General features: G+C 49.1%; 11 protein-coding genes across 11 annotated transcripts; 5 read left to right on the forward strand and 6 right to left on the reverse strand.

The window, feature by feature from the left end:
- Positions 1–29: 29 nt before the first annotated feature.
- PFICI_05518 (uncharacterized protein) lies at positions 30–1,405 on the forward strand (the record flags this gene model as incomplete). The annotated part of the gene is made up of 2 exons (XM_007834099.1): positions 30–181; positions 238–1,405. The coding sequence occupies 2 exons, from the start codon at positions 30–32 to the stop codon at positions 1,403–1,405; spliced, it is 1,320 nt and encodes a 439-aa protein (XP_007832290.1).
- Positions 1,406–2,395: 990 nt separating this feature from the next.
- PFICI_05519 (uncharacterized protein) lies at positions 2,396–4,570 on the forward strand (the record flags this gene model as incomplete). Its single annotated transcript, XM_007834100.1, has 2 exons — positions 2,396–4,493; positions 4,554–4,570. The coding sequence occupies 2 exons, from the start codon at positions 2,396–2,398 to the stop codon at positions 4,568–4,570; spliced, it is 2,115 nt and encodes a 704-aa protein (XP_007832291.1).
- Positions 4,571–4,830: 260 nt separating this feature from the next.
- On the reverse strand, positions 4,831–6,125 carry PFICI_05520 (uncharacterized protein; the record flags this gene model as incomplete). Its single annotated transcript, XM_007834101.1, has 4 exons — positions 4,831–5,006; positions 5,065–5,170; positions 5,240–5,915; positions 6,040–6,125. The coding sequence occupies 4 exons, from the start codon at positions 6,123–6,125 to the stop codon at positions 4,831–4,833; spliced, it is 1,044 nt and encodes a 347-aa protein (XP_007832292.1).
- A 2,557-nt stretch (positions 6,126–8,682) lies between these two features.
- On the reverse strand, positions 8,683–9,422 carry PFICI_05521 (UPF0045 protein ECM15; the record flags this gene model as incomplete). The annotated part of the gene is made up of 4 exons (XM_007834102.1): positions 8,683–8,755; positions 8,819–8,921; positions 9,013–9,118; positions 9,363–9,422. The coding sequence occupies 4 exons, from the start codon at positions 9,420–9,422 to the stop codon at positions 8,683–8,685; spliced, it is 342 nt and encodes a 113-aa protein (XP_007832293.1).
- Positions 9,423–10,648: 1,226 nt separating this feature from the next.
- PFICI_05522 (uncharacterized protein) lies at positions 10,649–12,015 on the reverse strand (the record flags this gene model as incomplete). Its single annotated transcript, XM_007834103.1, has 2 exons — positions 10,649–11,888; positions 11,990–12,015. The coding sequence occupies 2 exons, from the start codon at positions 12,013–12,015 to the stop codon at positions 10,649–10,651; spliced, it is 1,266 nt and encodes a 421-aa protein (XP_007832294.1).
- A 2,654-nt stretch (positions 12,016–14,669) lies between these two features.
- On the reverse strand, positions 14,670–16,241 carry PFICI_05523 (uncharacterized protein; the record flags this gene model as incomplete). Its single annotated transcript, XM_007834104.1, has 3 exons — positions 14,670–14,795; positions 14,850–16,145; positions 16,218–16,241. 3 exons carry the CDS (start codon positions 16,239–16,241, stop codon positions 14,670–14,672), a joined length of 1,446 nt encoding a protein of 481 aa, XP_007832295.1.
- A 929-nt stretch (positions 16,242–17,170) lies between these two features.
- On the reverse strand, positions 17,171–18,788 carry PFICI_05524 (uncharacterized protein; the record flags this gene model as incomplete). The annotated part of the gene is made up of 2 exons (XM_007834105.1): positions 17,171–18,399; positions 18,719–18,788. 2 exons carry the CDS (start codon positions 18,786–18,788, stop codon positions 17,171–17,173), a joined length of 1,299 nt encoding a protein of 432 aa, XP_007832296.1.
- A 1,989-nt stretch (positions 18,789–20,777) lies between these two features.
- On the forward strand, positions 20,778–22,018 carry PFICI_05525 (uncharacterized protein; the record flags this gene model as incomplete). The annotated part of the gene is made up of 3 exons (XM_007834106.1): positions 20,778–21,331; positions 21,390–21,671; positions 21,730–22,018. The coding sequence occupies 3 exons, from the start codon at positions 20,778–20,780 to the stop codon at positions 22,016–22,018; spliced, it is 1,125 nt and encodes a 374-aa protein (XP_007832297.1).
- Positions 22,019–22,450: 432 nt separating this feature from the next.
- On the forward strand, positions 22,451–22,958 carry PFICI_05526 (uncharacterized protein; the record flags this gene model as incomplete). Its single annotated transcript, XM_007834107.1, has 2 exons — positions 22,451–22,670; positions 22,765–22,958. The coding sequence occupies 2 exons, from the start codon at positions 22,451–22,453 to the stop codon at positions 22,956–22,958; spliced, it is 414 nt and encodes a 137-aa protein (XP_007832298.1).
- A 377-nt stretch (positions 22,959–23,335) lies between these two features.
- Positions 23,336–24,508, reverse strand: PFICI_05527 (uncharacterized protein; the record flags this gene model as incomplete). Its single annotated transcript, XM_007834108.1, has 3 exons — positions 23,336–24,196; positions 24,255–24,386; positions 24,464–24,508. 3 exons carry the CDS (start codon positions 24,506–24,508, stop codon positions 23,336–23,338), a joined length of 1,038 nt encoding a protein of 345 aa, XP_007832299.1.
- Positions 24,509–26,295: 1,787 nt separating this feature from the next.
- Positions 26,296–27,486, forward strand: PFICI_05528 (uncharacterized protein; the record flags this gene model as incomplete). The annotated part of the gene is made up of 1 exon (XM_007834109.1): positions 26,296–27,486. The coding sequence occupies one exon, from the start codon at positions 26,296–26,298 to the stop codon at positions 27,484–27,486; it is 1,191 nt and encodes a 396-aa protein (XP_007832300.1).
- Positions 27,487–27,546: the final 60 nt, after the last annotated feature.

The following is a 27,546-nucleotide window of genomic DNA, read 5'->3' on the forward strand; positions in this document are numbered from 1 at the left end:
TGCGGCGATTATCAAGGGAAGCAGTCACAATGCCTGTCATCAAGCCCCTAACAGGGTCGACCGAGGCCCCGGCCACATACAAACAGCCCTCCAGAAAAGGAAAGAAGGCATGGCGCAAGAACGTCGATGTTACCCAGGTTGAGAAGGGTCTCGAGGAGCTGAATGAGGAAATCATTAAAGGGTTCGTCGAGATCATTCCTTGAGTACGAATTCAATTTGCGCTAACACAATCTACAGTGGTGTCGTAGCAGAGCGGGACTCTGATGATCTCTTCACACTTGACACCGTCGGCGATGCTGCAAACCCAAAGAAGTTTCCCAAGCACACTACGAAAAAACTCAAGTCGGACGAAATTCTAGCTGCGCGCTCAGCCATTGCCCCTGTTGATTCACGAAAGAGAGCCGGCGACAGTGTTTCCAAGACCACCGATGGCATAATTGCGTCCAAGCGACAGCGCACCGGCTATGTTACGCAAAAGGAACTTGCTCGGCTCAAGAAGGTAGCCGATGGACACCATGAGGACACAATCGAGTTTTCAGAGACAGTCTACGATCCTTGGGCAGTTGCACCCGAGCCTGAAGTAAAGAGCGAGCTGCACGATACTCGGAACGACAAGAGGAAAGCCCCAAAGAGCATCACGGAGAAGCCCATTTCATTAGCAGCAAGTGGCAAGCGAATTCCGGCTGTCGCAAAGCCCACCGGAGGCTACAGTTACAACCCTTCTTTCCCAGAGTACGAGGCACGATTGAGCGAAGAAGGAAACAAGGTAGTCGAAGCCGAGAAGAAGCGCCTCGCAGAAGAGGAGGCAGACCGTCTCAGGATGGAGGCCGCCGCACGGTCTGCGGCTGAAGCAGAGGCTGCCGAAGCCAGGGCCGAGCTCTCGGAATGGGAAGAGGACTCGGAGTGGGAAGGCGTTCAGAGCGGCGGCGAGGAGCTCAAGACCTCGGCCAAGAGACCGGGAAGAAAGACACAGGCTCAGAGAAACAGGATCAAGAGGCGCAAGGAGGAAGAGCGACGGCTGATACACGAAGAGAAGACCAAAGTCAGAAAGGCCCAGTTGGAGCAGATCAAAGAGATCGCCAGGCTGGCGGCTGAAAAGGACAAGGCTCGAGCCCTGTCCAAGCAGGCTGAGGACAGCGACGACGAAATGGACGACGCCACCGACGATATTCTCCGCAGAAAACAGCTGGGCAAGATGAAACTGCCGGAGAAGGACCTTGAACTCGTGCTTCCAGATGAGCTGCAGGATTCTTTGAGATTACTGAAGCCTGAAGGCAATCTCCTCAAGGACCGGTATCGGAGTCTCCTGGTGAGAGGAAAGCTGGAGAGTCGCAGGAGGACGGTGAAGAAGCAGGCCCGGATGAAATCCACAGAGAAGTGGACTTACAAGGACTTTAGAATATAGGCCGGTTCCATCGGGGGCCCGGAATATGGCAAATGCCTCATATAGTTTATTTAAATACCATAGGCGCAAGACCCAAAGAAAGAAAATTTCGGATTTGAGGATCTGATAAGCATTATCTTTTATCATGGACCAACCAGCTTAGATAACGGATGGGCATCTGGGCATATGGATCAACCGCTGCCTCAAGTGTTTTCTGATTGTACATAATGCTTAAGTGACTCAGTTCGCCTCCTCGCGTCGCGAGATTTCCGTTCTCGTAAAAAGAAGCAGCCCCGGCTGCCGCATTCGCTAGCTTAACACAACACCAATTTGAGCTGACGGACCGTTTTAGGAGGCACCGGGCCACAAGATGTCCGGGAAGCCGATGCGAAGAGAACCGTGGCAAGCCGCAAGGGTTTGGTACAATCTAGTTTAGGCAAGGTTAAGATGTTATGTGGGCGCTGGGCACTTTCTGTTGCAATTCTTTTATAGGTAGGTTTATATGACTATACAAATTCTTCCAACCATCACCAAGCGACCACCTAGAGGGATGTAGTACTGCAATTGGTCTGAGAGGGTGTCACTGAGAGCAGCTGCTGATTGATAAACCTTTGCCATGTCCTCTGCCCTACTTTATCTTATCCGTACACTACAAAAAAACAGTGCATGTGTAAGCACCCTGGTCGTGCGAGTGGATCAATAAACAGCTTGGTTACGGCATCGATACCTGGGAAGGCCCGACAATGCTTTAGCTTATGACGCACTACTGCCCAGATCGACAAGAGTCGAGACAGCTCTGGGCACTTCTTTCTCGACTGGAAATACCTTCAGCGCGTAGCAAGACTTCTACCACCACCACCACAGCACACACCAATTGCTCTCATTTCCACATTTGCTCCAAATCAAAGTTTCAGTTTCTTCCCAAAAACTGTACGATATGCGGTCGCTCTAGTTGGAAACACGTTAACTTTTGGTCGTTTTTCTATTTTCTTTCAACACTCGACTGCCTCAATGCCTCCTCCTCAACCAGGAGCGATTGTGGCTCGCCTCCTGCGTAGCCAAGGCCAACAACAACCCACCTTCATCTTTGGTCCTCGATTCACCTCGCCCTTCCCGTCGCAGTCTGCCGCCAACAACAACAAGAACTTTGTCTTCTTCCAACAACAAGCTCGCCGCTTCACCCAGCCCACCAAGAGGCCTCACAGTCCCCAGCAACAACACGAAAATGCTACTCATGGGCTCTACCCTTCCAAGCTCGCCTCGAGGGAGCTGTCGGGTGCTCCCTTGCCTCAGCGCCGGTCCTTCCTCTTGAACTTTATGTACCGCTCTGCCGCCGTGGTCGGCACCGGTGTCGGTTTTGTCGGTTTCCTCTTTGCTGCCTTCTTTCTCTACGATGCGACTACCTACAAGGAATCCTCCGAATTTGGCGAATGTCGCGTTTCCGAATATGCTCTGAACCCTCGCACTGGTGGTCCCAAGAACCTCCCGATTGTTGACGCGCTACTTGACGACGATGATACAGAAGAAAAGGCTGCTCAGAAGACGAAGCCTCGGTTGGTGATTTTGGGCGGTGGCTGGGGAGGTGTTGCGCTCTTGAAACAGCTCAATCCCGACGATTACCATGTCACCGTCATTAGCCCGAAGAACTACTTTCTGTTTACGCCCATGCTGCCGTCTGCAACTGTGGGAACTCTAGAACTCCGAAGTCTGGTCGAACCGATCCGTCGTATTCTCTCAAGGCTTAGCGGTCACTACATACGCGCCGAAGCTCAAGATGTGGAATTCTCGCACAAATTGGTCGAATGCTCTACACTGGATGCTCACGGCAAGGAGATGAGGTTCTATGTGCCCTATGATAAATTGGTCATTGCCGTTGGATCCGTGACAAACCCTCACGGTGTCAAGGGCCTGGAGAACTGCCACTTCCTTAAGGATATCAACGATGCCAGAATGATTCGCAACCAGGTTATGAAGAACCTCGAACTCGCATGTTTGCCCACTACGTCGGATACCGAGCGCAGACGTCTACTGTCCTTTGTGGTCAGTGGCGGTGGCCCGACTGGCGTTGAGTTTGCTGCCGAGCTGTTCGATCTTTTGAACGAGGATCTGAGCATCAAATTCCCCAAGTTGTTGAGAAACGAGATCTCGGTCCACCTCATTCAGAGCCGCAGCCACATTTTGAACACCTACGATGAAGCACTCTCCAAATATGCCGAGGATCGATTTTCTCGCGACCAGGTCGATGTGCTCACCAACTCTCGCGTGCAAGAGGTCCGACCTGATAGGATCATCTTCAGCCAAAAGAATGAGAATGGAGACCTTGTGACAAAGGAGCTGCCAATGGGGTTCTGTTTGTGGTCTACCGGTGTATCGCAGGCCGAGTTTTGCCGAAAGATTGCACAGAAGCTGGGCGATGCTCAGAACAACCGCCACGCTCTGGAGACTGACACTCATCTTCGCGTTGCTGGTACCCCCCTTGGAGACGTCTACGCGATTGGCGACTGCTCGACAGTCCAGAACAACATTGCCGACAACATTGTCACCTTTTTGCGTGGTCTCGCGTTCAAGCACGGAAAGGACCCGGAAAACCTCGAGCTTCACTTCCAAGACTGGCGTAATGTCGCTGCGGATGTCAAGCGTCGTTTCCCTCAAGCCTCTGCCCACCTTAAGCGTGTTGACAAGCTCTTTGGCCAGTTTGACAAGGACCAGTCTGGAACTTTGGACTTTGGCGAGCTCAGAGAGCTTCTCGGACAGATTGACAGCAAGCTCACCTCGCTGCCTGCTACGGCCCAACGAGCCAACCAGCAAGGTATCTACTTGGCCAAGAAATTCAACAAGCTAGCCTCAGCAGCTTCGGCGCTCAGCGCCAACGACATCCGCGATGGTGACCTCGATGAGGCTGTTTACAATGCCTTTGAATACCACCACCTTGGTGCCCTTGCATACGTCGGAAATTCTGCTGTCTTTGACCTTGGCGGTGGTTGGGGTCTGACTGGAGGTGTATGGGCAGTATATGCCTGGAGAAGTGCTTATTTTGCGCAGAGTGTGGGTGTTAGAACCAAGTTCCTCATGATGATGGATTGGATGAAGAGAGGTCTTTTCGGACGAGGTATGAAAACACTCCCCAGATCCCCTATTATAAGAATCGATGCTAACTCGTGGTGTGCAGACCTGGTCAGTTTTTAAAAAATTTACTAGACACGCATGCAAATGCTTGGCGGCATTTTGTAATCTTCAAAAGATGAATGGCGTTGGCGTTCAAGGGTATCGTCGTATGCTGGATGCCACGGCGTACAAGGTGCAAAATATAACAGAAAGAAGAGTTCACTTTGTATATAGAACATGGATATCCCCACGAAATGACGACCCAAATGTAATTTGCTTGGAACAAGCTCAGATATTCTGATTTTTACAATTAAAAAGTATGCTCGTATCGGTACAAAGCCTTAAAATAACGCCAGAGCATTTGGCGGCGATGCTACGAGGCCCGATATATTGAGAGGAACTGAAGTAAGCAGGAATGAGTACCGACCAATCTTGGCGCAGTGTTCTCCTAATGCTTTCAGGTTCCACAACTCGCCAATATTCAGACCAAACATGTTTAGAAAATATTTATGCAACACTGCGAATGGCATCGATTAGCACTTCAACTGTGGAGTGCACATTTGACAAGGACCTACCAAGATCTCCAAAGCCCCCAATAGTTCCATCGGGCTTCTGTGGAGGAAATACCTCAAAGGCGAATGTATCACTGGCGACAGCGGCGAAGTGCTTGTTCCAGAACCACTATATACACCAGTCAGCTCGTTACCGCTACATGTGCGGGCAAGTTTTCAACAACAAACTCAAGCTTACCTTGGCAGCTTGCTCATTTCCCTCAACACCCACCATGGCGCCTTGGCCTTTGACCATCAACTCGGTCTGCTGCTCGCCCGTGAGGCCCTCGAAAGCCTCGGCCACACCCGCCCGGACGAGCAAGACATCGCCCGTCCTCAGCTCCGTGCCCTGGGCCGCGGCGACCTTTTCGAGATCCTCAATCGTGATGACATGTCTCGACATGGCATCGTAGGTGATACCCCGGGCCTGCGCATACGCATAGTAATCCAGCAAGACGCCGCGGCCCACTACGCCGCCGCGCGCGTGCCAGTGCTCGAGGCCCGGGAGGCGGCGGGCCCGGTCCGGATCCGCCAGGGCCTGCTTGCTGGCGGCGGCGCCGTTATACGTCAGACCGCCGGCGGGCGCGTGGCCGACGTGGCAGAAGCCGTCCCACTGCGAGCTGGCCTGCGTGTTGAAGCTGACCTCGTCGTCGTGCACGACCAGGCCCGCGCACGCCTCGGGCGCAATGTCCTCGGCCCACGAGAGCACGCGGTGCGTCGTCGGGGCCCGCGGCCCGCCCGCCGCCTTGATCAGGTCCAGCGAGGCGTTGAGCGAGATGGAGACGCCGTCCCGGGCTTCCGTGTACGCGGCCCGGATGCGCTCCGGCGTCAGCAGGTTGAGGCAGCCGAGGGTGTCCTTTTCGCCGTCCTTGTCGCTGTAGGTTTCACAAGAAAGAATGAATGTCAGCCTTGGCTTGTACTTTTGGCTTGTCCTCGGAATGGCTGACTTCTTTTTGGGGGATGGGAATCTTGTTGCCTGATCACGGGCTTTCTACTCACAATACACCCCAAGCGCAACCCTTGGGCATGCCCTCGACAGCGGGAAGAGAGTCAAAGTCGGGTAAATTGCTCAAGTCTGCCGTCATCTTGCCTTGTGATACGCTGAGCGATACTGTCAAGATGAATTTGTGTTCTATACAAAGCAGGAGCCAAGAAACGAGTCGATCTTATACTACGTTATGCCAAGTCAGCGCCATCTCACGATAATGTGCTGCCTAATGGGCTTTCGGCTTTTATGGCGGCTTTTAGACTACAGTAGCGTCTCGTGGTATCAGATCATCATATGTATAAATAGTGCTACCAATATACAATTGTGGGGCATATCGTATACATGATCCAAGCATAACTGCATTTTCAAGGTCACTTTGACCCTTTCGGTATGCTTAGACTTATCACATGGAAACATGTACAACTCAGTGTAAATAAAGAGGAAAACTAGGTTGTGTGATCAGAACAGCACCCAGACTTTGAATTTCCTGAGTATGTGTTATTCTGTATTCGCAAATGGTGAACGTGAGAATGCATTATCAAGAGTTATCTTGGCATTTCATTTCAAAACCTTTATGTGCAATTCTATCCACAAATCCATGCAAATATTTTTGCCCAAGATAATCGAAAAAGGAATAGTGTCAATTCTGGCTTTGATATCTTGGCCCCTTGTTCCTATAGGCCCCTTCCAGTCTGGCAGAGCACTGATGATGGAGGAGCACTATTGAGAATAATCTGACATGTCCATAGTGATATTGAAATGTATCTCGGGCCATGTACCTTCGAAGAGGCTGCTTCTATCACTATCAACAAATGGTAACAGTCGATGAAGGTTTGCAGCCGACGACGTCTGGTGAAATGTTATCGACGTACAAACCAGGATTAGGTCTCAATACAGAAAGTCTGTCCTTGGATAAGTTATTTACTCGTTCAAACAAGGCAAACATCAGGATGTGAGCTTTCAAGGAAGTCAAAAAGGAGAGGGAAAGAGATTGGACAAGACCGCCTATTAACAGGAACCCAAAAAGGGAAAACGAAAAAGAAAAAGCCGAAAGCACGTACCGGAAAGAAAAAAAAACAGTGAAAAGAGAAAGAAAAAAAAATACCGTCTCATAACTTCCAAACCATTGAGTCATCATGACACTTGCCAAGTCTTTCTGAATGCAAAGCTTTATAATCACGGACGGTCTTGCAAGCTGCCAACTGTACCGTGCTGCCACAGTGATCTTGCTGTTTGTTGAATGAGCACAGAGTTTGTTGCCAATCATTAGATCTCCTGCAGACGCGGGTCCTCCCCATGACAAACAGCACAAGGTATGCCGACAAGGGAATATCAAAAGGACCATCTGTTCAATCTCAGGGCAAGGCACTCTTTTTTTTTTTCTTTTTTTTTTTTTGGTCTTAGACTGCTCCTTTGTCCTTGTTTTTAATTCACAAATCTGTAGAGATATGATCTATCTCTTCTATTTCTCCCTTCAGGAAGAAAGAAGGAGACAAGAAATAATGACAAAGTAGAAATCAAGCAGACAGGGTCCAAGGAAAAAAAAGGGGAGGAAAAAAAAAAGCCCTAGCTCAGACTATGTAGTTTATATCATGTTGTCAATCAACTCTTCTAGTTATGTGTCATCATTGTGTAGAGCTGCGTGCTAACCACTTGGCCGTCACGCACGATTTCGTGATTGTTCTGTGTTTGAAAGCATTAATATGCCCTCTACTTGCAGCTCAAGCTTGCTACCATCATACGGATCTGAAGCAGAGAGTCGTACGTTGCAGTAATGCATCGTCGTTGTCGTCGTCGGAGTAGCAGCATCTTTTGTGTGCTTCTCTGCACTTGTCATCACCTCCGGGTAGCCGTTTGTCTTGGGAGACGGGCCATAAACCCTGCCCTAGACGTGAAGTAGTTCTTATCTTACACGGCTTTTTTGGAGCAAAGTTCATTCATCTTGATTGAATATATGGCTGATGTGAATGGAGATTGTCTCCTCCTCATGGCTAGCCATCGATTCCTCACGCCTCGTGTCACAAACGATAGTAAAGATGTCATTCCTTGCAAACATAAATTTGATACTGGACAAATCTTCGGGTGAGCCAATATGATATTGAGAGCTGGTATCAAAGATGTATTCCTTTATCATATTCGTCAAACTCTTACATTTGTAGACCAAGTTTCGAAGTAGGCAGGTCCTTTGTTACAGAGTAGATGTTGGCATCAACACACGAAGTATGATGACATATATTGTGTAATATTGAATTGGATCCGGTACGCCATTTATTTTTTTTTATTTTTTTTTTTACTAGCCAGTCCTTCGGAATATTAACGCGATGATACGAGTATCCATGTTTACCATCGATAAAGAGAATATAAGTTCTACAATACACCAAAGGCGAGACACGGCTCTCTTTTTGCAGTCCACTCTTGTACTGGACAAGTTCGTGCACAAGGTCAATTTCCTCGACCAAGCCGCACAGGAATACTTGAGATAAAAGGCAGACCGAACGGTATTATGTCATCTTGCCCAGCAAGGACACAAATGGAGAGACACTCAAAAGGCACGAGACACCTGATGGCCAGCTTTCATCTTCGTATGTTGTATGTGCTTACCGGAGAGACGAGCACTTTACAGTTTGTAAGAACCATTGAGGCAAAAACAATCATCACGACGTCTCCTTTGCCAGCAAGTCCTGAACCCTCTTCACCTTGTCTTGGGCGGATTGCTTCTTATCCGTTCTGGAGTAGGTTAGTAGACGAAGTGCCTGGACTGTATTCTATGCAGTCAAAGTGTATGCTTACCGAGTGCCTACTCTCATGCTGGACTGCACCCGGACTACGCCCTTTTGGTGGACCAAACTGTGTGCTTGTCCGATGACACGGAATACATCATCCCATGAGCCCTCTGGAACACCAAACTGCGTCAGTATACAATTTATATACATAAAAAAAAAACATCCATGTTGATAATTGGGGGATCAACAAATACGACTTACCAACCGTCGTGCCAGCAGAGTGCATAGTATACTGCAAGCCACTGTCCTTCAACAGCTTCTGGACCTCGGCGATCTCCTCTGCGACTGAGACGCTTCCCGTGCCGACCTATCCACAAAACAAGACCACGAATCAGTCAAGGCAATACTTTAATGTCAATTTACCAAGGTACGCTAATATGCCCTCCCCCCGGTCTTCAGAACGGGAGACGTGCATATTATATCTCCTTATCCTCTGATTCATCTCCATATCCCCACCAGGGTCAAAATGGCCGATAACAACCAAGCAAAGACCAATGGTACTTTGTGTTGAAGAAAGGCAAAAAAAAAAAAAAAAAAGGGACCCAATTTACAGGTATGAGACAAAAGTCGGCATAGCACCTCTCGGGGGTCTTGATGGTGCTGTAATCCATGCTGGCAATGACAAAGCTCGTACGGTATCGATGGACCCTGGAGATAGCTGGACGGACCAAGGGGCGGAATACCGGCAGCAGCATGTGGTTCATATGCCCCCTCCCTTGCTCTTCTGGGGAAACAAACGTTGGTCGTTGCGTGGACTTTTTTTCTGAAATTGGCCTTTCTCTTTTTCAATCAAGTTAGGAGCCTAGGTGGGGAAATCCCTCGTACTCTCCGAAATCCCAATGCAATGGTCGACAGGTAATGGTTCTGGTGGTGTGCAGAAGTCACCGAAATGACGAGATAATAGATTCACTGTAAAAGATAGGAGAAATTGGCTTGCGCGATATCATGTAGCGGGCGACTCTCCGGGGCTTGTTACAAAGTCGCCGGATGTGGTGAGGCGAAATATCGAGAAAGGGATTACCTAAGAAGAGATTAGATCAAGTGACACTATTAGGTGGAGATCAATGGTCGTTTCCTCCTCCAAAAAAGCTGCCCCAGTTTTGCAGGCTACCGGTAGGTAGGTAAATAGGTACTTACGTAGGGTGCACGCGGCTTCTTCATTTCATTACCATCGTGCCATGGGTGAGTACGTGTTAACCCCCCCGTCCCAAGAGCGCCATAGATCCTGCAAAGTGCCGCTTCCATCTCCGTGTCAGAATCATAGATACGCACGATCAAATCATGCTGTCGTTCCTGGGACAACTGTATTCATGATCTTGAAGGCCCCGAGTCTGTACCTGTACCGGCCTGGGCAATCGGCATGGCAGGCTTTTACCGGATTAGAGGTGTTAGCGTTAATCTCAGATTCTATACTTACCCATTCCCTGAGTGATTTCCAAGGTCAAATATATACTCAAGTCTTGACAAGTTCACAAACATCATAAAGTGAAAAGCTCCAAGCTTGACGGAATATGCCTCATCTGTTTTCGATTGGCTAAACTATCTATGCACTTATATAATATGCAAAATGTTTTTTTTTGGGCCCCCAGAGAATGAAGGGAAAAAGAAGAGTGCCCTTGATGAGAGAATGCAGTCATAACTTGACCGCGGCGTCATGATGAACCAGCCTGATTTCCGACCTTGACGCAATTTTCGGTCTTGTCACAAGCATCCCAAATGCAACAAAAAAAAATAATAAGAGTTTCGCAAAACGCCATCGCTATATGCCCTTAAACAAGTTTTTTCGCCAACCTCACGGAATGTACTGTATGATTGATGCCTGCCCTATTTTGATATCTTAAGCAAGTAGAGCAGCCATGACCACTGCGGCCAGTAGAGCTGCAAACGATCTGTGTCCGATGCGATCCGCATCACTTGTCGAGCTACTGCCGTCTGCAGAAGTGCTGTTGGAGCGTCCCGAAGCAGTAATGCCGTTTAGGCTGTCGCCCGTCTCAATGGCGGGTCCCTTGTTGAAGAAGTCAACCAGCATGAAAGTCGGCTTTTGTCCATACTCGGACTTGCAAGTCTGAGCATGCAAGCCAAGAGCGCCGGTGGTGCTGGTAGAAGGGCTGTTGGTCGTGTCAATGTCGCTGGCATCGGGGATCTCGTAGCTCGCGACGACAGTGTAGGCAAAATGGTTGACGAGAGGTAGCATGCCAGCTGAAATGGCCGAGGAAGCCGAGCTGTACGTCGAGGGACGATCAATGGTGCAGTTGAAGCCCGAAAGCGAAGTGACTTCGTATGCAGTCTCAAAGACATAGTCCCACTCGTTGAGCAGGTAAGAGTAATCAGAGTCGTAAGTGTAGGATGCGATGAAAGTAACCAGGCGGGTGTTTGCGTTGATCATGTCCTGGAGTGTAGGCCAAGTGACTGAGCTCGAGTCGGTACCGGTCGGTGTATATCCGTACTTGTCAATACCAGAGGCTTCAAAGACTGGGCCAAAGTCGGTGCCGTTGAAGCTGTCCGAGTTGACAATGAGAAGTGTCACAACGTCGTCCGCGTTGTTGTCCATCCACGACTTGATTGCCTCGAGGAAACTCTGCAGTGTGCCGGCATCAAGGAGACTGCATGTGGTATGGCACAACTCAATGGTACCATTGGAATCGTGGGCCTGAACTGTCAAGAGGCGCAAGCCATTGTTTAATGCGTACGTAGCGTTGTAATATTGTGTTCCGGCAATCGAGTTGTCGGTGCTGTCATCTCGCACAAAGGAGGAATCGTGGGCTCCCATGTGTGTGATATTGTCATATGTTCGTGAACAGAGGTCGTGCGAGCCATTGCAGGCTACATCATCAGCCAGAGCTGCGGATGTCGAGGTTGCCGTCGAAGCTGCGACAGCCGAGGCAGATGTCGCCGATGTGGAGGATCCATAGTATTCGCTGGTGGTTTGGCTACCACTCTCACCACCGCTTTCGCTGCCGCCTTGACTGCCGCTTCCGGATTGACCACTGCTGCCACTCGATGAACCTTGGCCACTGCTGCCACCCCAACCCTGTGGAGATGCGTAGGCTGTTGCTGACAGCGCAGCGGCAACCGTCCTATAAAAGTATATTAGTTTCTAGCTTATTTCAATTGAGAGATGTGGAAAGAAGATGACTATATAATATGTGATCCTTTATAAATCTTTGTGAATACTTACAAGAATTTGGATATCGACGGAAGCATTTTGGATGTATAGGTATATAAAACTGAAACAAACTCAAAAGGGAGATGAACACTCCTCCTATAAGCTCAGCGAGTGTGGATAGGCTGGCTTATGGTAGCCGAGCACTGTATTCGTAACAGGGAAGCGATTGATATAGTTGCAGTGTGGTTCTTTGACACGATGCACTGAAATGTCAAAAGAGTGTAAAAGGAAAACCGAAATAGACCAGAAACTGTAGGCAGACAGAGAAACAAATGTCTGCTAGAAATAATAAATCCCGAGTGGTAAGAAATTACCTACCTCCTGGGGCGGAGGGCACCCTCATCTGATATAATACCATTTTTGCCCCATCCAAATCCTGCGCCGAACAATCATTGACTAAAAAGCTTTTAGGAGGGTCCGCATGAAGAAGAGAGAAGGATGGTGGCTGCAAGAGCCGCACGTCTCGCTCTGCTGTCGCGGCACTACCCAAAAAGGCGTGCTGAGGTGCTGGTTGGCTGCTGGGGGTGTGGGATGGTGATTGATGCTGCTGGGCTCAGCTGTTTTAGTGACCCCATCTACCCAATCTGGGCCCCCCTTGCCCGTGGGGCTACACAGTCCAGCCAAATCAGCTTCGCCGCCCTAGCAGCTTAATCATGGAGGCTGAGTCCCTGCGGCGACGTCAGCAGCGAGGTTTCAGAGTCGCTGGACGCGCGGTTTCCACCAAATGGCCCTTTGAATTTGCTAGTAGTCGTCTTGCTCTTGCGACGGCCTAGGGAAAGAAAGAAAGAATGGAATAAAATACATTAGCACGAGGCGCCTCGACAGGCTCAAGTCAGTGCCTTTCTATCCGGCAGGGGCACGAGAAAGAGCACTTCCCAATTTGCAGTCAACGGAACATTGCGGGTTTCCCATGCCTTGTTTCATTATATGGTTGTCAGTTGTCGCAAGACATCCGATGCTGGAGTCATCGTCGAAGCCTCCTAGGGCTCTGTTTTGCTGGCATTGATCTGAAAACTGAGTGTAGGTTGTTAGTGGTCCCTTCCAATTGTGTGGTCAGCTTCCATTGACGCGTCGCTCTCATACGATAACCCTTTTTGCCTTTGTCGCAGAAAACCCTATGACTCGGGAGAAACCGTAGACACCCAATAAACTGGTCTCTTGTGCTGCCTTACGTGTATTATGGTCAATAGTGTACAAAGTGACGCGAATAGTAAGCCCCGGAGAAAAAAAAAATCATTCAAGGGGGTGATCTGCACCGGGCCAACCTTCGCCTTTCTTTGAATACTACCTACAAATCCGACTAGCGCTAAACTACCCGATCTCTCTATTCCCGGGCAACGGGACTGTCACAGGCTGACGGCTATATTCGCTGATGTGGTCAATGTATGATCGCTGCCGGTGCTAAAGGTGTTCATGGTCTGGAGACAAACGACAACAAACTCGGCCCCTTGGTCTACGGCCCCTTCTTTCGAACTTGTTAGGATTGGAAATGTTGAGATTTCATTAAAGACATGAGACCAGCCTGAGCAGTGACAGGCTGACAGGTGGGCGAGTATTTTGCACTGCCAACTGATCGCCTGGCTGTCAGCCCAGCGAACAGAGAGAGAAAACAGGGGCATCGTGCATATTTGATGAGGCTGGCCACCTTAGCTAGGTACTGGCCAGCAGTGACAAGCGAGAAACACTACCTTGGCCTGTTCTCTCGTATTAAGCATGTATTTTGTGGAAACTTGACCTCAGCAGCCTGAGAAATAGCGGCCAGTTCAATAGGCAACTGCTGTTCTTCAAAAGATCGCTCGCTGCATTTGGTATCATTGGTGCCATCGCGCAGTTACAGCCATCCAAGGAGGAAGGGGAAAAAAGGGTCCATCCCCACCTTTAATACTGAGCCAACTGCCGGCAAGGAAGAGGGAAAACGGAAGGAGGTTGGAGAGGATTAAGATAAACGTCGATCTTCAGGGTCCAGATTGGGACTGGAAAACAACGAGGGTGGCTATAAGGGTGAAGCAGGTTGGCAGGCCAGTTGGCAAGGCGTTGTAAGTTCAGTGCTCCATGATCGTGTTCAGCAATTGACATCACAATCGTGTTTTGCCAAATCCCGATCATCGCCTTGTGTAGATCTCACAAAGTCGATGTGACGCTATGCAGATGAAAATAGTAACATATGTGTAACACGTAAAACCGCCACGGCGAGGTATCCACCCCTTTCTGTTGCCCCCCTAAAAGTCACCTCAACCCACTTTCGCATACTTCTGCAACTGTATTTCATCATAATTGAAATACCCTAAACCAAACAAAACGAAACAAAAGCAAAATGCAATCCAAACAGTGGCATACAAGGTATATACCGACTTCGTGTTCCTTTATACTATATGAACAGTTTATCTATATATCTATTGTGGGATCTGCTGCAATCTTCATCTCATAGCGTTTTGGAGAAGCACGAACTCAAATGTACATGGAGCAAGTTACCATGAAATCGCCAGTGGTGTTGCCGAAGACGTTCTCTTTGCTATTGCTGAAGAGACTGTTATAATATATGCTTGGTTTGCTGCTCAGCATTCTTGACTGCCGTGATCACGCTCCCATGACTCACTGCTATACAAATAGCATACTTGGCGTATACAATGTTCTTACTAGATATCCATATTTCTGTATGAGGCATCATACCTCTACACGGCCCCTAGGGCGATTATTCTGGGTCATCCGCATACGACGAAGACTCCAGTGCTGCTTGCTTTTCCATCTCCTTGAGGTGCTTCTGTCCCTCTTCAGTCGTGGCGTCAATGATCTCCTCTTCCAAGCTCAGGACGTTGGCCTGCATTCAAAGTTAGCTTCATATTCACAACTCCAGGACCGCTTTTTGACATACCTCGCCCAGCAAGCCAACCAAGGCTTCAGCCTCGGCAACCTTCATCTTGCCCAGGACTTCATTGACCTTATCTAGGCTTCCCGTCTCTAGTGCCTTCTTCACGTCCGGCTTGAATGAGTCAAAGATCTCTCGGCATTTCTTCTCTTCGGGGTCTTCGCTGTTCTCCGGAGGAACCTTGATGTTGATGACCGTGCCTGGCTCGACTGCATGCAGCTGGATCTGTTCCCTTTCCTCATCATTACCACCTGCGGCGCGCTCGGCGTTGATCTCTCTGCACCGGTTCTTGATTCGCATGTACGTGTCCTGAACGTCCTTGAAAAAGACGTCCTGAGCATTGTGCCCCTTGGTTGTAATACGCTTGAAAAAGAGCGCAACACCGTCCTTGCCCAGAGCGCGACAGTACTGCAGTAGCAAGGCCTGGTGTACGCAGTTGCGAGCAAAGTCATCACGGCCTTCCAGCTGGGCGTCGAACGCTAGCATAAGAATGCCGTCCTGCTCCTTTTCCGAGAGGATCTTGGGATGAGACGAAATGAAGTTATTACTCTCCCGATAGTCGGTTGACTTGATCTTGGCGAAAGCCTGGGCATCTGAGCTTGCCTGGACCTCTTCATCGTCGTCTCTCGGCTCGGCCTCGCTGAGTGAATTCGGGTTGTTGATGTCAAAGTTTGGGTTGAGGAGCTCAACCTTTTCTTCCTTTTTTGTTCCTGCCTCTTCGGGCGTTGACTTTGTGATATGCGAGGAGTCAAAGCCAGTTCGGTAGCTGTCGCTCGTGATCTTGCCTGCGTCTGCCTTCTCTAGCTCCGCAAGCTTGACATAGAGCTGCTTCTGTAAATCCTCGACCTTGGCCAGGTGGTCGCCAATCTCCTCTATCATGGCTTGGTAGCGGTTGTCTGGCTTCTTCTCGTCCAGTGCCTTGTTGACCTGATCTAGCAGCGTTGCCATCATCTTTGTATACGTGGGTGGATTCTCAACCTCGCTGTGCACGCCTTCGGGTCGCTTTGGGGGCTTGTCCTCAGCCTCGCTGCTCGGAGCAGACTCCATGACGGCCTGGAAGGCCACTTCGGCCGGGTTCCGCGTCTCAGCTTCAGAAGCATGGTTCTTGAGGGAGTTTAGGAGGCCGCTGATCCGCTTGATCAGGCCATCGTTGATCTGGCGCTCGTACTTGAGCGTCTCAATGTGAAGCTTGCGCTGCTGGCGCTCGGCGTGGATCTGATTCTGTTTGGCACGGATGAAGGAGCGCTTGTCGACGTTGGGGTGAACCTCGACATCAGAGTCGTCGCTGAGCTCGAGCGCGTCCTATACTCGGGAGAAAGACGTGTCAGTACAGACCAAGTAAATACATTAGTTTGAACAGCGAGGACAACCCACCCATTTGCTGTAGTCGACAGGCATTTTGCAGGAAAGCTGAAAGCTGAATGCTCAAAGCGTCGTCTTTTGCGTATACTGATCACACACAATGACCTGGAAGGTGATTTGGCTTGTATGAGTTTTTTGGGTATGTTTTGGATTATTCCCAAGCTATGCTAGGATCCAGCAATGTAGTTGGGCAGATTGGTAGTAGGTAGGTGCTCCCACCTGGACCAAGCAGCAGCTCTTTCTGAGATGTCAAGCTCAGAAGACGATGGAACCAAGTAGAATGAAACAGCACCGCTGCAGCCCCAAGACTGCTGCAATTTAGGTAATTATCAAGGGTTCGACTGATTGGAACTGTGTTACTGTCAACAGTCTAGGTACTGGAAATAACAGGTATCTATCATGCAACAGATGCAATATTACAATGTCTTTGCTTGTGAGGCAGAATGCGGGGTGACGGAATGCCCCGCGTCGTGTTTAGGTAGACTTGCTGGTGGGCACGCTGCTTGTTGCCTGTATCAATTTCCGAGTCCAAGTAATTCGGAGCCAAGACTCGGGCCATGTTTACATTTGGATATACCCTCGTCTTTTCTTTTCTTTTATCTATCCATACATTGTCTTAAGCACACCTAAATAGGTCGCTTGATGGTCTCACAATTATGCTCAAGCTTTTCCTGCCAAACACCATGACACAAGTGCCTCGAGCCAAAATTCAATGATGAGGTGATTCCCGTTGTTGTAGTATATCCATTTGACGCTGCTGCACCACCACCATGCATCCCAAGTCATATCATCGTGGCCCAAGAAGAGTCGCCGAGACTATCGAAAGTTGATGGTAGACCATTTTGGCTCCAGTCGCACACGCCCAAGGGATGGGGGTTCTGTATAGATATGCCAAAGTCATTGGCGTACAAACCGCATCAAAACCACTCTATATCCATAGAGTCGTAAGACTGGCCTTGGTAATACTAGCCCCTGACAGTCTGCTTCTTTTGAGCTTTGCGCATCTGCTTGTCCTTCTCCTTGTCCAAATACTTCTTCTGAGCCTTGGCGTCCAAAGCATTGAGCTCAGCATCTCGCTTGGCCTTCCTGGTCTTCTCGCGCTCAATTGCCCGCTCCTCGGCCTTCTCATCTTCTGAGAGCTTCTGGATCTGTTTGATTGTCTCATCACGAATATTCTTGACCTTGCGGAGAACCTCAGGGCGGAAATGACCCGAGGCAGCCAGGTGATCAGGGAGGCGCACGAATACGTTGAATAGGGGCAACAGGTTGTCGTAGTTGTTGTCGGAGGGGAGTCTGTAACGAAGGAAGAGTCGCTTGCGGGGTGCAGTTTCCTCGACCCTGGTTGGCTTGTCAAGGGGCTGGTCACTAATGATCAAAGCCTCGAACAGATCGCCAGCCTTCTCGATCGCGGCAGCCAAGTCTTTGGTGAGCAAGGCATCGGTGATCTCAGCGCTCTCGCTCATGCAAGTCACCCAAATGGGCAGCTTTGAGTTATCCTTGGTGAAAGTGATGGAGAGGTCGTAACGCTCGTCGCGCAGCTGCTTCATGTTGTCCTTGTTGACGAGAGCCCAAACAAAGTTGTCGTAGCCGCTCTTTGCATCCTTGGTTCGGAGCTCGGCAGCGCCAGGCAGGTTGGGGACAATGGCCGACTCCTTGCCATCAAAGGGGTAGATGGTAGCCTCGAGCGAGTCAACAGGAGAGCCGAAGCTGTCGAAGAAGAAGCCCAAGACGGTCTCGACAGAGGTCATGATGGGGTTGAAGCGCTTCTTTAGAGTCAAGGCGACGTCCATGAACGCAACATTCTGTCGGCCGGTAGCATAAGTCGCATACTCGAACAAGCTCTTCTGTTTCAAGAGCTTCTCGGGCTGCTGCTGCTCGACGTTGGGAACACCACCGAACCCTACCAGCGCGAACTCGTTCTCGAGCGTCGGGGCGTGCGCCTTGATCCATGCTCTCGACTTTGCCTTGTTGAGCTTGGTGCCGATGAAGTGCAGAGTAAAGATGACGGCAATGACAGCCAATATCACACCCTCGGCCTTGAACTCGGAGAGGCTGTGGCGCTCATGGACGTTGTACCACTTTGTATACGGACGATCCGTAACGGCAGGTCCATTGCCATTGAGAGTCGCGCCTCCGGGGGGTTTCTCAAACGGAATCGGGGCGGGGGAGGGAGCTTCGGCAAAGTCTGCGAAGTCTGCCGGATGTCAGCGGCACAGCTCATATCCATAGGGGGTGGGTTATCTTTGGTAATGGCCTCAACGGGACGGCTTTCGCCCAACGCTCCAGGACATTGGAAATGATGGAAAGTAGTTGAAATTAAACCACCAGGCCTCTGTGACTCAGGCCTTGATAAGGGTCATTGACTACTTGCTGGCTTTCCAATGCCTGAGAACGAGTGCGTCGCAGGCCTGAGCGTCATCTAGCGATCCGGAGAGGGAAGCGCACACGCCAGTACTACTGCGCCGCAGAGCACGCATAGGAGAAGGGGGAGTCGGGACAGAGAGATTACGTACCTGCGTCTGCCGAGGGCACCGGCTCCTCTGACTTGGCACCACCAATGATGTTCTTGAGAAAGTCGGCCATGATGATTGTCTCGGCTGGCGCGCGCGCTGTGTTGAGACACGACGACAGAGGAGTGAGGATAAGGGAGCTGGGGGAGCTGGGGGAGCTGCTTGTTGGGATGGTTCCAATTGAGCTCTCTCTCCAAAGTTCGGAAAAGGGTTCAGGAATTGGCCAATGCACCTCCACTTTTTAGTGCGCGACGCGGAAGACGCCGACCAGCTTCTAGAACCATTACCTAAGGTGATTTTTTCCTCTTACATATACCGTACATCCATGAGCCGCTGTCACACTGGAATTAGACTGCAACCTTGCATTCACTCATTACCAGAATCGTACAGTGCATCCACTGAAAATGGCTCGACAAAGAGAATAGATTTTGAATAATCCTGCGTTATAGACCCTGCAGCTTAACAACCAACACATGGAAGTACTCTGGAATAGCATCTAGGAGGCCATACCTCTTTATATAATATATATATCTCTCTCTTTCTCTTTTTTTTTTTCCTTCTTAAAAAAAGGAGGAGTGGCCCTATTTCTATTATAGTAATATCTTCTTGATTTCAAGTGTTGCATTGTCTTTGGTTTTGGGCATATTAGCCGAGAAGACGCATAATGAGGTTTGATATAATCAGTGACTTTGTGTAAGAGCAAATTTCGACAGTTTACTCGTAGTTATCCTTGTAGAACTAGTCTATGATTATACATCCATTGAAACTTATCGAGGTCCAATCCAAGACTTGGCAATCTTGAACAGACACAAATTATTTATGTCTCAAAGCAAACACACATTAGTCTGGTGTTATGACGGAGTGTGCCTACGGATTATTCACATCACTTTAGACAGAACTCGATGGAATTGTTTTTCTTTTCCGGCATCTCAAGCAACGATGGGCACAAACTCCTGACGCCACAGATAAACGAGCCATATCGTGCCTACTGACACAAATTTCATTACCAAATGAATAACAGAGGCCAAAACACAGACAGTGGATTGATGGACTTGTTGTTGGATGAATTGTTGTCGATTTGCATGTGATTCACTCAGAATGTTCAAAATACACAGTCAATGCTTCTAACATATTGACCAGACATGTGCACAAAACGGCATCCATAATGAACTCAAAAAATGCTGGCGTTGCCTTATTCTTCTTTGTCGTTTCAGAGGGATATTTGTATTTGGCCTTCATCATTTCCTTGAAGTGTATCATAGTAAATGGTCATAAGCTAATCACGGACCTTTACCAACATAAGCGAATGCAAAGATCTTGAACTGCTTGTTAATACCGCTCTTGCCTGTACGAAGAGAATAACGCTGGTCTTGCCATTTCTTTGTTCCCAGCCCTACCAGAAGTCGCAAACCAGCGAGCATTATTAACAACACGTCCATTCTTTGTCTCAGAGTAGTACCTTTCAGCCGTCCAACGGACCTGTTTGTTTGTATGCTGGCATAGCTGCTCGATAATACTTTGTACCTCATATAAGCAATTGCCTACACGACTGCATTTGCCGTCAATGTCCTTTCCGCATTCTCTATTAACATTGTAGATTTCTCTATCATTATCACTCACCTAGTAGTACATAAACAGCTTTAGTCTTTCTTTGTGTTACCACCCAGTGCTTGGCAACCATGAGCGCTCTCGAACGTTTCGCTAGGAGAAACTACAGCACCAGGACACGCCGAGAAGGACTCCCGGCAAAGCCAAGACCATCGCCGCTCCGAGCCGTTGAAGATGACTCCTCACGTCCGTCGATTTTCGGGCGACCCAAGGACATAATCATGAACCAGGTAAAGTAACACAAGAAAACAATAATCGGGGAGGGCGGGCTGAGGTCTCCAAAAAAAACCACCGAGCCAATTAAACTGACACAAGTAATCTAGCTCTTGACCCCAACAATACGGCACTTTAGCTTTGATGGGACGGGACTTCCTTTCTCGCGAAAGTCACCGTCGCCGAGAAGTAAGATTATTCCCCTCTCCCCCTCCCTTTCTCCCCCCGATGTGCTAACTAAATGCTAACCGATTTCCCTGCAGCACAGTCGACCGAGTCGCTCCAATCCGACGACTCTGGAGATGATGTCTGGGATAAGGCGGCACTGCTCAAGCTGTCCGACTCTGTGCGGGCATCAATCCGACACGATGAGTCCCTGGGTCCGGATGCAAGCAAGCTGAGTGCCTTTTTGGAAGCCATCATCCGGGATGAAGAGCGCAAGCATCCGACCATGAACTTCGAAACTATCGAATATGCACGCCTGGACAAGCTGCTAGAGGAACTTTTGCATTTTTCCGGGCTGATGAAGGCAGCAAGCCATACCGTCGAGCTGCCTCTACGATTCAGAGTTGACATTGCGCACTCTAAGAAGTTGCGCGTCTTGTGGAGGCATCGCTTCCGCGAGCAGTATGTCATGATTGATCAGCTACGATGTGCAGTCATGGTTAAAGGCGGACGGCTGAAAGAAGTTTCCTTCACTTCTGCTGTTGCCTATGACTTGGGCATGTGGCAGACGGCAGCCACGAGTAATCTGGTGGGTGCCATTGAGGGTAATCAGGTCTTTGAGCCAGGACAGTATGTACAGTGAACTGCATATTCTACTTGGACCATTACTTGCTAACTTGGATGATAGCTGGTGGCTCAACATTGTCTGCGCTCAAAGAGATGGCATCGTTGGTGCCCCGCTCGAAAAAGCAACGAGTGGCCGTTACGGAATTACAGCTTTGCCCCTGCTTACGGGTCGCGAGGAGCTGATTTCACGTCGAGCACATGTCATCAAGTATATTCGCGAGGGAGGTCCAATGGACATGCACATTCCCCTGATTTCACAAGTCGGCCAGCAGATTCGTGTTTTGAGGGGATATAGACTGAAGAGTGTGTTTGCACCACAGGCTGGTGTCAGATACGACGGACTGTAAGTTGTGTCTTGTGCCTGAATGCACATCCATAACTCCTGACTAATGATCCAAAAGGTATATAATTCGACAGTATGGTACCAAAATGAACGAGACGACAAGCATTCACAGGCTGGAGCTGACCCTGGAAAGAGTGGCTCATCAAAAGGCAATGCAAGACTTGGAGAGATTCCCAAAACCATCTCAGCTTGATGATTGGAGATTGTACGAAAAGCTTGAAGGAGACAAAATCAAGCTGATCGAGGGTGATGCCAAGTTCTTCGAGTGGACTGTCCAACGGGAAACAGAAAAGCAGGACCGAGAAGACTATAAACGCGACTGTGAATTCCGAGCCTCATTTTCATAGAAGTAGTGAGGAGGTTACGAAAGCCTTTGCGTGCGAAGAGCAAGCCAAGATGGACTCAAATACCAGGAAAGATCCGGTGCCTTAAATACATTACCTCTCTAAATGATAAAGCAAAGTCCCTATTAATCCTTTCCCTCGGGGCCTTTGTGATATCTATGTTGTCTTACATGCAGAATAGAACCTGGATGTTGCATTCCTGCAAATAGTAGATTCTATGGAAATTAGAGCTGTCTAGTCCTAAATAGGCAGCCATTGGGAATTCTTGGGCGTACATTTTCTGCCACTAAAGGTAAAATGATGTTTGTGCGCACACCAAAGTGGGGATCCCGCATCTTTCTGATGTTGAGCTGATCCAGTGCCTCTCCTCAAGTTACTTTTGAAGAACGTTTACATCACAGCGGCTCGCCTCCCTCTCTCTCATTCGTTCTAAAAATGGCCGGCAAGAAGGGCAAGTCGGACTCCAAGTCGCAATCCAAAGGAAAGGCAGATGCCGCGCCGGCGGCAACCAAGAAGAAGGGAGCGCAAGCCATCTCGGCACGCCACATTCTCTGCGAGAAGTTCTCCCAGCGCGAGGAGGCCCTTGCCGAGCTGAGGGACGGGAAAGACTGGAAGGAAGTCTGTGTAAAATACTCGACAGAAAAGGCTCGATCAGGTGAGTTTTCCTGTATCTTTTTTTTTTTTTTTCGTTGTATACAATCACCGTTAGCACATGAGAGAGCATCTTACCAATTCATCTCTCTCTCAAGGTGGTGACCTGGGCGGGTTCAAGCAAAAGGGTTCTCTGCAGCCAGAGTTTGAAGAGGTCGCGTTTGCCATGGACACGGTCGACGAGCACAAGGCTGCGGTCAAGGGCGAAAAGGAGCCCATGAAGTCGTACAATTACGGTCTTTGCAAAACTGTCTTTGGCTACCATATTATCCTCTTGGAAGGCAAGAAATAAGTGCAGGCATATTGCGCCTCAAGGAAATGGCCCACATGATAATGTATTCTTGCATGCTTATTTCTGACCTCTGGCCGCAGTACAGAGGCAGGTAAGCCAAAAGCTGCTGGTAGATTATTCAACGAATAAGCAGCGAATAGTTCAAATGAGCAGTAAGGCCACTATCTCTTTGCGGCTTGATCTTGATGTGATAGGAGTCGGCAGGAGGACCATTTTTGGATACTTTGATGGTTATCAAGAATTGGGTTGCGCTGTATTACAAATGTTGTTCGTGAGCTAATCTTACAACTTCGTCACCTGAAGCTACCTACCAAATCTACTCCCATTACTTGGTCCCTTCATATTCCACGGGACTACAAGGCGATTCGAGCTCCAAATCATGTTTGCTTGCTTGCAGTTGTCTTGGAAGCTGAGCCAAATTTACGTCCCCAATCCCTAACCTTCTTGTCCATGTCGGATCTCACAATCACCATGACGATGCCCATGAGCCAAGCTAGGAACCAATCAATCAGGATTCTGCCAGGGCCACCCCTGGTACTGCCTCCAAGCATGCTGCCCTTGACTAGACCCGTCATGAGATCAGTGGTGATAAGCTCTAGACCGCGCTCTAACCCCTTGATACTCTCCAGGGCAACAACCTCCGGGGTTTGTCCCTTGTCATCCTCTTCCAACATCTTGGTAACATCAGGTTTAATAAGGTTCTCAGCCTCATATGACTCGGTAAGTATTGTGGCAGGGAAGATGGTGTGTGCACGGATTGGGGCCTCGTTTGGATGTGCCGCGGTGTAGAGGTTCATCTCCTGAGACAGTGTTTCGCAAAGAGAGCGTAGGGCGGCCTTGGATGGACTGTAGGCTCCGTAACCAGCAATGCCGTAGAGAGCCAGGAACGAGGCAGTGAAAATGATGTGACGCGCTGGCTTGGCAGCCTTTCCATTGCTAGCCGTCTCCTTTGGACCATCGACTCCCTCTCGCGCTCCTTTGATCCAGCAATTCACGGCAGCATGCGCCATGTACAAGCTCGAGAAATAGTTACCGTCCATCTGTTCTCTGAAGGCAGAGATGGGCGTGTCCACAAAAAGGCCAGGATGAGAAGTTCCGGCGCAGCACCAAACAATGTCTGGTGGGTTCCCCGAGTTCCATGTCGCAACTTCGTCAATGACTCTGACAGATTCAGACGGCGAGCTCAAGTCTGCGCTGATGTGGTGAAAACGCTGCGTCTCCGAGTTTTCGGCCCCTTCCTGTTGTCACGTCAGCCCATGATCTCGGCAATGCCTGATATCTACCCTGTCAACCTACTTGTATGTGCTTGATGGCCTCAAGCAGTCTCTTCTGGTCTCGTGCAACGATCACCACGTTCGCTCCCCTCTCGGCAAGTATGCGCCCGGCAGCGCGGCCCATACCACGCGAGCCACCCGTGATCAGCACGGTCTTTTGGACTTGTCAGCCACTTATTCTCTCCAAAACAGGGCTGAAGATGGGGAGTTCTGAGGGAGTTTGCCACGTACTCTGCCCTTCACCGGAAAGTCATTCTTTGACAGCATGCCCCCCATTGTTGCTAGTGAGCTTTGGATCCCTGGAAGGCGTCAGTCCCGTATCTTGTCTCGCTGGAGTGCTGCACTCACCTGTCTCTGAATAGTATTTGTTCCAGCTCTCGTGGCCTTGTTCTGCTCTTCAACAGAATGAAAAGAAGCAAAATCCTTTGACCTTGGTTGAGGTGTTGGTCAGCAGGAAGGAACGCGTTGCATTAGTTTTAGGATTTGAGAGCGGAACAGGAGAGAAAAGTGGGTCGGCTGGGACAATGCAAATGGTTAAAATAGTGTATGTAAAAGCCAACAACAGCAGTAACCTACCTCTCAAGCACCTAGACCTTGAGGAAATACACAGAATCCTTCTTGTTTTTTCTTTTTTTTAAATGTATGGTTTAATGTATCTTATGGTTATATGAATCATGTAACTCACCTACTCTTAACATTTTAGCACGCTGAAAAAAAACCGTTAGCAGAATATCTGAACCCTGGGACTGGAGGCACCCCGCTGTAACCAAAGGTAGGAAAACAAGGTGTCAAGTAATGTATCTTAGCATGAGGATGCACCAACAACTACACTACACTAACCTCAGGTTAGTGGACCTTTAACTGGCCGCCATATTAAGATACCCTATCCTCGCCCATGATCATACAAATTAGTCGCCAGATCATCAAAAGTATCAGTTCTCAATCATATTTGTCACATCTATAGCTGGAGACTGGAGAAGTGCTGAATTACATGCGTCAAAATGAGTGTTAAGAAGGCTCTATATCACAAGGGGAAGCGATCAATGCAATACATACCTCCATCAACTCTAGGGAGAGAGACATTAGACTTGAAGCTTCGCGTACATGCCTGTGTACCGTTACGGTCTGTTGCAAGTACTGCGCCCGACAATATGCACCTCTGTACTCTATGACCGGTCGAATTGATTTGCAAAGTGTCATTGTCTCGGAGATTGCCAAGGCCATACAGAATTATGACCCAGGAAGTCGGGATTCAGCGGTTCGAGGAACTTTGATGTGCTCCATTTACGCTTGCGCAGATCATTGTTGCAGTATAATCAGCCTCTGTTCTGCTTGAGTTCGCTAATTTCTTAGAAAGTCTGAACCATCCTCTTTCGGACAGGAAAAAGAAGATCATATCGGATTATAAAGTACTTAGATTCATTATTTCCAATTTCTACGATCATTCTTTGCGACAGGATTCACCAAGACTATGCAAGTATGTTAGTGCTGATTTATAAATAATGTACTCCTGGAAAAAGTGGACCTTAAGTTCTATATATGTCTGTACCAACAGTACATAGGGAGCATAGTGCTCATGCGGTTGAAGACAACAATACTCGCCATCTCTCGTGATGATAACAAGTTGCTTATGGATTATAATATGGGCGACACCAACAGCAGAAATGCCGGCGCGAGAATTCGGGGGATGGGTTGCCAGTAAGTTTTCAAAGTCGCTGCCTGTTGCATGCAAAAAGAATATTGCAAGAGGCACATGAAAGAGCAACATCTAATAGAGGAACAGTGAGGCCTATCATACAGCCATGCACTCGCTAGATTACTATCGAGGAACCGTTATAGCATGCCGCTACTCTCCCCCGTCGAGACTATGTCGCCCGGAAGCGCTGGAGAAACTCAAAGCCAAATTCCACGACGCTGTTGCGCGTGTTGTCCTGGCTCAACCGCACCTATGCGTGGGTATAGTTGATGAAAACACCAGAGACCCTAGGTTTGTTCGGCTTGATCGCCTGGACCTCTCTAAGCATGTGGAATGGAGGTCACTTGACTAGTCTAGCCAACTCGAGATGCTTCGTGTGCAGTCATTGCAGACTCAAGTTGATTCCAAATTTGAAGATATCTCAATCCAACCCGGCTGGAGAGTGATCGTAATGCATGTGCTCGGAGCAGAATTCATCGAGGTTCTGTATGTATGGAACCATCCGCATCACGATGGTACGAGCGGCAAGTTTTTCCATCAGCACCTAGCAAGAAATCTTAACGAAAGCCTCGCCCAGGACAAGGAATCTGTACTCGAAACTACCAAAGGTTCAGATAGTTTGATTCTCGACCTCTCGGATCCTTCTGACAAGTTGGCACCAAACCCTGAATTGCTCTCCTGGTGGCTTGTGGCACCTAAGTTTTTGTTCAAGGCACTTTGGAAAGAGCTGAAACCACCATCAATTTTCCCACCTGAAGACACCTACGCCACCTGGGCTCCAATCAAGCACAAGCCCTTCACAACGCGATTTCGTACCTTTAGCGTCAGCCATGAAGTCGCCACGAACCTAGTGCGCGCCTGCCGTCTACATCACACCACAGTGACTGGTCTCGTCCAGGCCCTAGCCCTCGTCTCCCTAGCACGTTCTCTTGGCGACATGAAAGGGTTTGCAAGCAGGACTCCATATGATCTGCGACACATCTTGCCACCAAATCCTCCACGTTATCCTTGGCTACAACCCAAAGAGACCATGTGTAACTATGTATCGGTGGTCGACCATGAATTCGATGCCAAGCTAGTTGCTTCGATTCGATCCAAAAGGCCACCTAGGACCGACGAAAATGCAAGTCTCCCAAGCGAGATAATGGACACTGTCTGGTCCGTCGCGGCCCGAGTACGACAAGAGATCCGGGCGAGACTCGACTCAGGGCTATTCAATGACTCGATAGGCATCATGAAGTTTGTCTCGGACTGGCGAGCCCAGCAGCAGGGTGAAATGCAAAAGGCGAGATACTTTTCTTGGCTCGTTACGAATCTGGGAGTCTTGGACCGCAATGTCGGCAGAGCACAGGAGCAAGAAGAGGGTTGGTCGTTGCGCAAGGCGGAACTAGTACTGAGCACCGAGATACTCTCTGCCGCCATATCCGTAATAATCATGACGGTAAAGGACGAGCAAATGTGCGTCACTTGCAGCTGGCAAGACTGTGTGGTCGAGGCTGATATTGGCGAGCGTCTGCTTGGCGATCTGGAAAGATGGATAAACGAGATTGGATCTTGATCGCCACTATGGTTCATGTTCGTTGCAGACTGGAAGGCAAACCTCAAGACGATTGCTATG

The sequence above is a fragment of the Pestalotiopsis fici genome, assembly GCF_000516985.1.
Source record: "Pestalotiopsis fici W106-1 unplaced genomic scaffold PFICI_Scf_3, whole genome shotgun sequence".
Taxonomy (NCBI): Eukaryota; Fungi; Ascomycota; class Sordariomycetes; order Amphisphaeriales; family Sporocadaceae; genus Pestalotiopsis; species Pestalotiopsis fici.